General features: G+C 39.5%; 2 protein-coding genes across 3 annotated transcripts in view; one reads left to right on the top strand and one right to left on the bottom strand.

Annotated features, from left to right (window-relative positions):
- Positions 1-1,577, top strand: part of hnrnpul1 (heterogeneous nuclear ribonucleoprotein U-like 1) — a 43,983-nt gene extending 42,406 nt beyond the window's left edge. For both annotated transcript variants that reach the window (XM_015385639.1, XM_015385640.1), the window contains exon 13: positions 744-1,577. In XM_015385639.1, the coding sequence (XP_015241125.1) occupies positions 744-860 (117 nt within the window). In that variant the 3' untranslated portion in view covers positions 861-1,577. The remainder of the gene's footprint in view (positions 1-743) is intronic.
- Positions 1,431-11,726, bottom strand: part of LOC107091620 (RAS guanyl-releasing protein 1-like) — a 31,097-nt gene continuing 20,801 nt past the window's right edge. The window contains exons 9-17 of the mRNA XM_015385638.1: positions 8,442-8,717; positions 8,279-8,359; positions 7,951-8,055; positions 7,730-7,839; positions 7,498-7,648; positions 7,385-7,421; positions 6,722-6,853; positions 6,430-6,632; positions 1,431-2,363 (exon numbers count right to left, since the gene is read on the bottom strand). Coding sequence (XP_015241124.1) covers positions 2,253-2,363; positions 6,430-6,632; positions 6,722-6,853; positions 7,385-7,421; positions 7,498-7,648; positions 7,730-7,839; positions 7,951-8,055; positions 8,279-8,359; positions 8,442-8,717 — 1,206 coding nt within the window. The 3' untranslated portion in view covers positions 1,431-2,252. The remainder of the gene's footprint in view (positions 2,364-6,429; positions 6,633-6,721; positions 6,854-7,384; positions 7,422-7,497; positions 7,649-7,729; positions 7,840-7,950; positions 8,056-8,278; positions 8,360-8,441; positions 8,718-11,726) is intronic.

Genomic DNA, 11,726 nt, shown 5'->3' with positions numbered 1-11,726 from the left:
CGCCGCACATTTTGAGGGGAAAAAAAGAAGTTTATATGCGCCTTATAGTCGTGAAAATACGGTCATTTATAATTAGCTTGATACAGAAGGTAATGTAGAGCTCAGTTGCTGCTCCACCATTAAATAAAATGTTAGCAGTTACCACTGACCCCTAGGTGCCACCAGGTGGCGCTTTATTCATCTCAGGATATTTAAATGATGTCTGGTGTCATTAAATCCCTTTTGCTGTGATTCATGGCGTTTGACTATTTTAGCCTTCAACAATAAAATGACATAAAGACTTGCTCTATAGATATATTTATTTCTATATATTAAAGCATATATAGAAGGTCATGCTTCAGACTGCTGCTTAAAGATGACAGGTTGATCTTTGTGGTCATTGCTGATTTGCTGTTCCTATACCTCTGATAGCCTGGTAAAAGGTTACATTGAACCAATATTGATATTTTTCATTTAATATAGCAATCAGAGAGGAAATATGGATTAAAAGGGCAAATCCAGTATTGTTTATCTTATATTTATACGAAAGTAATGCAGGCAGTGTTATTTCTGTAGCTGTAAACATGGAGGCCCTGGGAGAGCTGTGCAGGGCTGATGGTGGCTCAGGAGGGGAGGCTTTGTCCTTTTAACAGTGGGTTGCTAGTTCTAGCCCGTCTGTCTGAGTGCTGCTGTTGGTTAGAGCTTTTAGCCATAACTATCCTTCTGTAAAACTATAACCGCTTTCTTTTCTTCGTTTCTTCCAGTATGCTCAGCAGTGGCAGCAGTACTACCAAAACCAGAACCAGTGGAACCAGTATTACAGCCAATATGGTGGCTACCCTGGACAGGGCAGCCAAGGCTCCTCTTCTGGTTCCCAGTAGCCTCCTCCTGCATCTGCTCCTGATTCTGCCAGTCTCCTCCCCAACACCTCTGACCTCTGCAATGAATTCATTTTCTGTTTTTGTACAGTTTCTCTTTAAGTCACCAATTATGGATCCTGTCTGTTTTAACACACTAGCCTCTGTTTCTTACACACATTATACAGCTCGTCTGTTTATTTTTACTGAACCGAGTCTTTAAGCGTTGAACGTGAGGTGGTAGATGATAGCTATTCTGAACATGTAATGAATGTTAATGATTATGCATCAGATGTGGATGTCTGACCTCCACGTTTCCCTCAGTTTGAAGAGGTGACTGTATATTTATAGGCTACAGAAAGAAAAGACGACAGGAAGAGAAATTCTGACTAAGATTAACAGAGAACAAAATGCATGCTTCTTACCTTTATTACCCAGCCCTCTGTCTTGCTTTTTACTTTTCAGTTGCTGAGTGAGCATCTTTTATTTACCGCAATAGAAACCGAACATTATGGAGCATTTTTATAGGTGTTGGTACTGTAGTATTTAATCTGACCTTTGATTGAGTAATCCTTTGCCGCTTGTGTAGTTGTATTTGCCTTTTTTTAATTTCCATCCCCTTTATATTCATCGAGTCTTGTAGTTCAAGCCATTTTTTTTTCTACCTTAAAAGAATCAGATTTTTGACCAGTTATGCCAGCTGTTGTGTCTTTATACAATAAACACAGTTGTAAATGCCACTGGATGTGTGGAAGATGTCTTTTCCATTCATTTGTGAAGTAAAATGAAACTCGACACTTGATTTATACCTGTTGTATTCCTCTATTTTTCTTTTGGAGAAAAAAATGAAATCAAAGGACAAAATATGGAATCTGAAAATAATTAGACCATGTGTATTGTTTCAGTGCAGTCCTGCTGAACCGTAAATATTTTCATGTCAGATGATCCAAGATTATGTTTGCATGTTGCTTGAAAACAAACTACTTTTTATTTTTAGGCCACAGATCAGTTAATGCAACAAAAGTCTAGGCTGGTTAAAGTTTTCATCCAGATCCACATGAAGGCACATGTTTGCTTACCTAGTTACTAATTGTCATATAGCTGCCGGAGTTAAACTGAACATATTTTTTACTGCCTAGTGTGTGTGAAGGTGTCTATAGGCTTTCAGAAACTCCATAAGAATCTTAGCACCAGAAATCCAAGGCACCCTTGCTTGAAATAAAACATGGTTTTCATAAATTACGCAGGACAGTCGATGCCTAAAACTAACAGGACTGGTACATGAAGAATGACACAGTTATCAAGTCCATTTACAGTTGCTGCTGTTCCACAGCCAAAATTCTGATAAGTTCAATGTCACTGAGACGCAGCTTCAGCCCAAACATGGCCGCGCTGTCTGAGCAGGAAGAGGGAGCCTCAGTCCGGCTCTCGGCTTTTGTCTTTGTGCAGATGCAGCTCCTCCAGTTTGTCCTGCAGGAAGGAAACCGGCATGGAGCAACCTCTGCTTCGGTGTGGCAGCGTCTTGGACTGAAATGTAAAACGAATAAGATGTTTTAGTTATTTTATTTTTATTCCTGTGAAATAAGAAACTTAAATCCAGCAACACACACACAAAAAAAAATACTGAATACAAGAACACTAATAATACAGTCCACTGCTCCTCAAGGGGATTGGTTAAATTCAGAGCTAAATTTCTCCAATATGAGATCAATAAAGTTCAATTATTAATAAACAAGGGGTGTGAAATCTGGCTATCTGCCAAATACATAATTGAAATGAAAAACAGACATTTTACACAACTCAAAACTAAAGTTTCATTTTTAGCTGCAATATACAGAAACATTAGTTTCCAAAAACTCAAATGTTAACAGCTAAAACAAAAGTGCATAAGGAACCAGTGTTTTTGCTCATTAAGTAAAAAATGTGAGCATATTTGCTGTTTTTGATTAGATTCAGAATTACCCTTTGATTCAAATTACATTAATAGGTATTGTACTTTATGCAGGCAAGCAGCCATTTTTTGTTTTGTTTTACCTTATAGAAAAGGCTGTCTTTTAACAAAATATTTAAGTACAATCTGATTATTTTTGAAGAGTGGTGCCATACTCTCCTTTTTAAAGTTACCAAACCTTATTTGCTTCTGCATAGCTCTCTTTTGTCAGAACATTTTTATTGAGCATCTACAGCTGGGGTCCCCAACCATTTTAAGGTGGAGGGCTACTTCATGGCTACTGAGTCATAGGAAGGGCTACCAATACTTTCCTATGAACAAGGGGGGTCAGCTTTTACCTAAACTTCCTAATAAACACCTCTTTATTGTTAACTTTTAATTTCTAATTTGCTTTTAAATATTGTCATTTTCAAATCTCTATTAATGATAAAAGGCTCATTTTATTTATTTTTTTTTCCATTTTGGGAAGTATTGGATGATTCTCTCAGCCATATTTTAGAATTGGGGACTGTAGGCCACGACATCAAAGCTTGGAGGGAATAAATAAATAAATATTTTTTGTGAAGGAATCATTTTTTATATGTGTGATGTTCCAAGGATGATTAACAATAGTTTTGGTGACAATGAAATACTAAAGATTTGAAATATTTATACCACTAAGTTAAACCGTTGGGGCAGGAGTGAAATGCATGAAAGACTGTTGTATCAAATGACTTACATTTATCACATATAGGTGGGATATTTGGAAAAAAGACTATTGATATTTTTCTTTGAGTAATAGAGTCTATAAATGAATTTGAATTGTATAAAACAGTGTCTGGCTTTGCTTCAGTAGAAGTTTATCAATCAAAGTCTCAGTACTTTTTAACAAATGCACTCACTCTATATGGCTGAAGGTCTTTTCTTTCTAAGTCATTGTCTTTTCCAATCAATGTATAAAATATCAAAACAACGACGTAGATTAAATGATGCGTTTCTCTTTGGTATGAAGCCGGTTTGGTCATTATTACAGTATTTATTAAAGAATTAAACCTATTGACAAGTTTTTTGCATATATTTGCAATTGAGATTTATTAAAGATACTGAGCGATATCAGCCTACGTTTAGTCCATTATTCCCTTAATAAATGATTGTTGCCCTGGATAGGGTTGGTGGAAGGGGGCCATCAAACTGGCCTTTTTATAGTCTTTGAAGAATCTGTTTCAAAATATCATTGAATCTTTTATAGAGTTCAGTAGGCAACTGGGACCGGGTGATTTGCAACCTCTAAGTGATGTAAAAGGTGTTTTTATCTCTATGGGGTGAATATCAGCGTTAAGGCTTTCCATGCATGCTTAATTAAATTCTTGCTGAGTTATAATCATCCAGAAACGTACGCATGGTATTGAAATCCATGTTACATTTTGAGGTATATAAACGGGTGCTTAGCTCTCTTAATGCAGTATTTCTCTCAGAATTAGGTTTTGGCTTTTATTGGACCTTTGCAAAAATTATTGATTTAGTTTTTGCCTTTATTCAGCCATTCAGTTGTGGAGTATAATAATTCCCTTGTAGATGACCCAGTTTTAACCAGGCCTCAGCTGTAGAACAGATGGTCTCACCATTGACACCACAGTTCTTTGGTATACAGAGGAGTTCATGGTTGGCCCAATTAATTGTGTTTGCAAAACAGTCATCAAACCTTCCACATCCATAGTTGACACTATTATGTGTTTGTGCTGATATACTGTTCGGTTTTCTCCAAACAAGCCGGTGACCTTTATAGGTCATAGATCTCTACTTTAGTCCAACAAACTTTGTCCCAGACATTAGTAGTCGACCAAATTACTGCAATGTGCTCTTGTGGTGTGGCTGCAAAAAAGTCCAGATCGTCATCATGGCACTAGAAAGGCTAGATGTTGGTTTTGTGGTTTTTGAGCAGGTATGTTTGCTTTTCTCCCAACATGACACTGTACATCATGAGCAATCGTCTATTTGTTTGTCCGTCCAAAAGAGTTGGTCTAAGAAGTCTTTAAGAAATGTTTTCTGGAAAGTTTGGCTTTCTCCTTTAATCCTTCCAAACTATCAATCATTGATAAGTGTTGGGCAATCTGAGAAGGAGCTCTTGGTTTTTTAATCAATTATCTTAGCATTGCTCATCCTGATATTTTTGATGAATCTACTGGGACGTCCAGTCTTAAGGAAGCTGGATGGCTGTCTTAAGTTTTTCAGTTATTTTTTTCTCTCACTTGCAACTGTCCTAAAATGCTCTTTATTTTTATTGAACGTTTTAATAAACTCTAATTCCACTGACTTCCTTCTTAGAAGGATGGGTAGCGGTGGTCTGTATGGAGGGGTGGTGGCCTGGTGGTTAGGGCATTGCTCTTGGGTCCCAGAGGTTCAGAGTTCAAGTTCTACTTCCAAGAAATGCCACTCTGGGTCTCTGAACAAGACCCTTAACCCCACACTGCTCTCCAGGCGTCGCACAATGGCAGCCCACTGCTCCCCAAGGGGATGGGTTAAATGCAGAGTTTCAATATTAAATTTGAATTCAAATTCTAGAAGCATCTATTCTGCTATTCATTCTATGTATAATCAACTATACACCTATAGGAAATGTTTGTACTTTTGATCCAGTAACTGATCGAAGGTGTGTGTGGGTTTGCATTTGTATAGAAACAAGAATGAGGATTATTTTTCCAATTTCACCATCACAACGAGGACCAGTTGTTGTAAAGTGAGGGCATTTTGCTGGTCCTCATAAGGTATTCTGCTAATGGTTATGTGCATGGCTAAGGTGTCGATTGGGTCAGGGTTTGGGTGAGCTATGCATTGGTAATGGTTCAGTTTTAGGGTTATGTATGGAAATGGTTGAAAATGACTGAAAATCAAGTCAATGGGAGTCAACACGTGATCCTCACTACATATAGCAGAACAAACGTGTGTTTTATCATTGTTTGTCTTGTCCCTCTCTTTGTTCCCCTGTGATGGACTGGTGACCGATGAGAAGGTGTTTGTAGTTCTGAAATAGACCAAAAATCATTTGAAAAAGCCTAGAAATTAGAGCTGGAAATGTTTTGAATATTCCATCCATCCATCTTCTGACACACTTTATCTCTGCTGGGATCACGAGGGGTGGTGGTGCCTATCTCCAGCTGTTTATGGGCTAGAGGCAGGGTACACCCTGGACAGGTCGCCAGTCCATCGCTGGGCAACAGAGTGACAAACAACCATTCACACACACACTCACACCTAAGGAGAATTTAGAGAAGAATGCCGAAGAATAAACCTAACAGTCATGTTTTTAGACTGTTAGGAGAGAACAGAGAACACTCCCTGAGCACATGCATGCTCAGGGAGAACATGCAAATTTCATGCAGGCCGAGAATCAAACCTGCTGCAAAGCAGCAGTGCTAGCCACTGTGCCACTGAGCAGCCCTGTTTTGAATATTATAGTGATAAATATTGATGCTATGGTATTGATTTGACCCTTTCGCCTCTAGGGGCACTAAGACTGTAATCACAGGGAAACTGTTCTGTTCAGCTTTTAAATAAGTTGCAAAGTAGTAAAACAGTAATTCAAAAGCCACCTTTACCATCTTACAGAAATTGATTCTTTATTTCACTGTGTTCCATTTTGTAAACCCTCCCTTTGTTTCTCACCCTTCTGTCTGGAGATGCATGTCCGACACAGTTGAGGTGGTTTCCCCTCCTGTCCCTTCGTTCAGGCGTCCAAACGCCAGGATCGGTCTGAGTGGAGCGGTCCGACAGTGTGGAATCACCTGTGTTGTCTGTCCAGTCTGATGTTCCCCTATTTTGTTCAATCTCATTGCTTTGGGGGAAAACAAAGGCCTCTTCCTCTGAACCTGGAAGATAGAATCAATAATTAGATAGTTAAGACAGAGCTCTGTGTTTGAGTTTTGTGGTCTGTATATCCAGAGGACAAAATACACACTCCAGCTGTTTCCCTTGGTTCTGGAGTCTGGGGCAGGGGTGCACGGACACGACCCGGTTGTGTTTTTGTGTTTCTTCTGGCAACCCCTTTTCACCTGTTCCCTGCAGTGTCGGTGACAGTTTATCCCACAGTCTGAGAGCAAGAGAGGCACAAAATGCTCAAAATTAAACAAAACCACAGAATTTTTTTGAAGGTTTAATTTTTTAACACAAAACTTGACTTTATCGACGTATTATACCCTAAGTATGACTTTGATGTAAATCAATCTGAAATTCATTTGCTCAAAATGTTCAGGATGGTTGTCAGAGGCATGTGAGTAGTTTATAAAGACAGACGGAGAGAAAGCGTCCTGATTTGAGGTTAGGTTGATGATAAGGAGAACTGTAAACCTCAAAGACTTGGAGCTCATTACCAAGTATAAGCTGTCAAATTAATAGCATTTATAAGAATGTTTTAAATTGTTGAATATTGGACACAGCTACAACTATTTAAATTTGACTTTTCATTTCCAGTAGGGAAATCAGGAGAGAAACAAGTGAGTAAAATTCTGAACAGCTTGCTGTTACTCTTGCAGCACTGTCTCTTCTTTCTCTATATTCCACTTGTTTTTAAAATATGAAAAGAAAATTAGTTGTGCATATTTTATATTCATCCTGGTCTTACCTTTACAGTGGTAGCCCTGTTTGATGACCCCCCACATCTTTAAAAGAACAGAAAAGAGGTGTCACGCTGAGCACTGGTTCAAACCAGTAATGCAACAACCTGCTGATACTCACAAAGCCTCCACATGCGTCACAGAACGTCGGCCGTTTATACGTGGTCTCATGGAAGTTATGCATGTCATTGAAGTTGTAGCCCAGCTTGGCGCAGACAGACATTCCTCTCATGAAGTAGGATGTGATTTCTTCTCGGCTGATTTGTCCCTCTCTGCGAAAGAACACAAAAATTGACCATATTACAAACCAAATGCTTGCAGAGTCGTTCGTGGATGTGGAAACACAGCCTCACCTGTCAGTTTCTTGAGTGCAGAAGGTGAATGGAAAGTTGGCTGCTATTTTCTCAAAATCCTCCAGGGAAATGTAGCCATCCTGCTTCAGGTCGTAGTTTTTCATTATGGACTGCAGGGGGCAGTGGAAGAAAGAGATCTTCAGCTTTGACAGTTCCACTTCAGAAGTATCAGAATATAAGGAAGTGAAAAACAAGAGTCTGCAGTGAGGACCTGTACTCACATCAACCATCTGTTTGACGTGTTTGGATATAGTGTCAGAGTCGAGCCTAGGTGTGACCCCGGATCCCCACTCTGCCACGACCGGCGGTTTAACTGGAGCTACAGGCTGTGGACCGACACACCAAGGACTATGAGAAACAAGAAAAAAGAGCACACCCACCACATAACACACTTCCCTAACGTACAGCACTTTGATGTGGCTGACTTTGAACTATTTCTGCATAGAGCCTGTTCTTTTGGTTTCTAGATGTTACACCCACAGAATGCTCAAAAAATGTCCATTTGTCTTGTGAAAGCAGGTTACATAGGCTCACTTCATATCTCCGTACCTGAATCTTGGGGTTTTTGGGTTCCTTGTGATACGACAGTTCATATATCTCGTCCTCGGTGTAGTACAGATCTAAAGACAGCTAAAAATGTAAAAAAAAAAAAAAAAACATAAATTGAGATGTTCTGGAAATACCTAGCATCTCTTTTTTTCTCTTCTCATACCGTGAGCAGGTGCAGAAGGTCTTTGTTGGCCTCAAACGGTGGCTTACAGTTGTGAATGTCCAGCAGGTCGGTGATGTTACTGTACAGGTGCTGCAGTTTGCTCAGGTTTATCTTCTCCTCATCTATGTAGTCTGGAAGCGCTTCATTTAGGGAGATGAGGTCCTTAAGGTGCACACCCAGGATGGGCACCTTAAAGCCCTTGCATTCATTGTAGACCCGCCGGTAGTTGCTGTAATTGCTTCGCGAGGAGAGTAGTTCTGTGAATTCACTCAGTACCTGACGGATTCAAGAGAGATAGAGCTTATGATAAACCATATGATGCTAAAGTGAAGATGGCATTGATATTGACTTTAAAAGACCTTTAAGTAGACCTCTCTTATGTCAAGAGTCTGTCACATCATTTGTCAAGAGACTGCTGGCTAGCAATTGCTACACCATGCTCAAGAAACTCCTGGCTGTTTACATGTGTCATTCCATGATGGTGCAATGACCTACTGAGGGCTGCCACAACAGGGACTCTTATCTATCTTCTAAACTCTTGAAGACCCAGCTCTTAAAGGTATGGAAGACAAACTTTTATTTCCGGGTGGATCATCTAAATAAGTGGTCCTTCTAATTGCCAATCATTCTGGTGATCTCTTTAGGTAAGGCCGTCCCACGTGCTCGTGTTGATAGCTGTTTTTTCTGCGCATGCACACTTTAAGGCGTTTATCTGTGGTGACCTACGTTTTCAGACAGTCATTGAAGCTCACCTTTCTCACCGAGGTTCTTTGAAAATGGCCAAGGGTTGTATAAGGAAAATGTGTCTACAAAGTGTCTGAGAAAAAAAGAAAGGCCTCAGAAGCGGCCGATATTTTTAAGTGGAGAGCTCTCCTCGCAAAGCATTATGGGATTTGCTGTCAAAGTGGCCTGCTGTCGCCATGGACTGTCGCTACCCGACAGCGGCGATTAATAACAAAGAAGGCGGAGGCACGGCGCAGTGGAGAAGGAGTTATGTGACCAACGGAGTAAAAAGCAGTGATCATCTGTCCAAACAGTCAGTTAACTGAGTTTGTAATCAAGTCCACTTTATTGTCCCGCTCTATATGGTGATTGAGGGATTTAGGGATTAGGGCGGACGTTCGGGCAAAGTCAGCTTGTATGAGCTATGAGAACAGAAACTTTTAAACTGAGCATGCACCTGGAGAAATGGGACTGTGCATGCTCTTGCATGCGTATCTTTTTTTTAAAGTGGAGAGGGCTTTTAAAAAATCACGAAAATCCTCAACAATCCTTTAAGAGATCCTCTCCTATCCGTACTTGCCTGCCCCCTCCACTGCCCTCTGCATGTACTCTATTTTTATATACTCAGCAACCCCTGACAGTTCCTAAATTGTAACCTTCCTCCTAAAACGCTCTATTATAAACTTTTATATTAGCTGTTTTGTCCCAATTTTAAAGGTCATTTTGGATAAAAGTCACAACCAAAATACATAAACATTTCAACTGTAAGATAACTGTTCCCCCCCCAAAAAAACATAGCTACAGCACTGTCATTGCTGATGTCTTCTGGACATACATATCTGTTAAAGCTGTCTAGATGATATTAACCTTGACTCTCTAAATGTCAAGATTCTTTCATACTTTGCTTTTTAACTCATTTTTTCCCCCATATACAAGAAAGTCTATCTTATTGGAAGCAACATGTAAACAAACAACAAGCAGGTGCAACTCTTTCTGCTCAGAATGTTGGTGAAGGGGGTTATCTAGTCTGTTTTGCAGAAGGCTTATGATCTTGTTGCCAGTGGCAATAGATGGGGATTGCTTAAGTGGTATTGGGTATATGACTTTCTGTTCCTTCTATCACCAAAAACAAAACAAAAAATGCTAATGCTCTTTTTCAAGTCGGACTTTTACCTAACTTTTAACAACTGACCAGTTTGTTGTTTTCATTGATGTTAACCTTTAGTCGTGAGTCAGAAATTCGTGGGAGGCATGGTTCCGTTGCTGGTCTATGGCTTGAGTTGACCTTCAGTGTGTGCAAGGGAAATTTTCAACTAAAATGTGAACCTCTCTAAATGTTAAGATTTCCCACCTAAAAACATTGGACTCTTCCTTTTTGGTTTTGTTCAGTCTTTGACTAAGATAGGGGAAAACCATCTTTGTTTCTTTTGTTTTTTGGTTTAACCATCTGGTCAGGTTACCTTTCAGTCAACATCTTTCTGTGGGTTTCCAGGTTTTCCTCATCAAGAGGCTACACCTGGCTTAACTCACTGGAGATATTATGTACCCCCTTTGGCCTAGAATCACTTTGGAACAGCCATCAGCAATTCTAAGGCTGAGATTATATTTCTGGGATTCCCTGTTCTAACATTACCAGTCCACTTCAGGGAGCTCAGAATGAATTAATCTCCATTTCTCTAACTGACCAAAAGCTTTTAGGTACATTCATACTTTATATTTAGAACTGTTTAAGCCTGCACGCTTGTGTACTGCAATACCTCTAAACCAAACCGCTAGATGGAACCAGCTGTTATATTGACGATGACATAAAAACGGGTCAGTGATAGAAAAAAGGGTCAGTGTAACAGCTCAAATTATTTATTGTTTTATATTAGGAAAATGTTGAAGTTAAGATGTAAAATAAGGTTTACAGATAACCTTTACACCCTTATCTACATGCTCAGAGTGTGTTTACACTGTACATCTTGGGTGAAATGTTGTATTGTCACGTTATTGTTGTGCACAGAAAGCCTCCAAGGGAGCTCTCTTGCTTGTAAAAATAAAATGATTTCTCTGAAATGGGGCATTTACAAATTTAGAATCCGCTTTTTTTTCCTACTAAGTTGCTTTGGTCACTAAACCTTAATAAAAATCTCCATAAACTGGTTCTGCTTCATACCTTGCCTATTAATGTCAGCCTGTCATATCAGCATTTTGAAAATCTTTTGTTATTTGTCCCTTCTAGATCAATAAAATCTTTTTAAGTCAGAATTTAACATGGTGGACCTCAGGGTTCCCTTTTAGGGCCATCATTTTTCTTCAAAATATGCTTCCTCCTATTTTGGTTAGAAAAACACTTTTAAAAGAGTTCCTTAAGATATAGTGCAAACAGTTTTACGAAGCTTCTTAGAATGTTGTATGGGGCGACAATGGATGCAGTTTAACCCCGGCTGTATCCGTGTCAGTCATTGTGTCCTTGAGCAAGAGACCTCTCTGCATTGCTTGCTGTTAGTGGTCAGAGGTCAGCCTCTCTACTGTCAATCTGCCCCAGGGCAGCTGTGGCTACAATGTAGCTTGCCACAT

The sequence above is a fragment of the Cyprinodon variegatus genome, unplaced genomic scaffold (genome assembly GCF_000732505.1).
Source record: "Cyprinodon variegatus isolate N-32 unplaced genomic scaffold, C_variegatus-1.0 Scaffold345, whole genome shotgun sequence".
NCBI lineage: Eukaryota > Metazoa > Chordata > Actinopteri > Cyprinodontiformes > Cyprinodontidae > Cyprinodon > Cyprinodon variegatus.
Note: the sequence above shows the minus strand (reverse complement) of the source record. Positions and strands in the feature narration are given on the sequence as shown.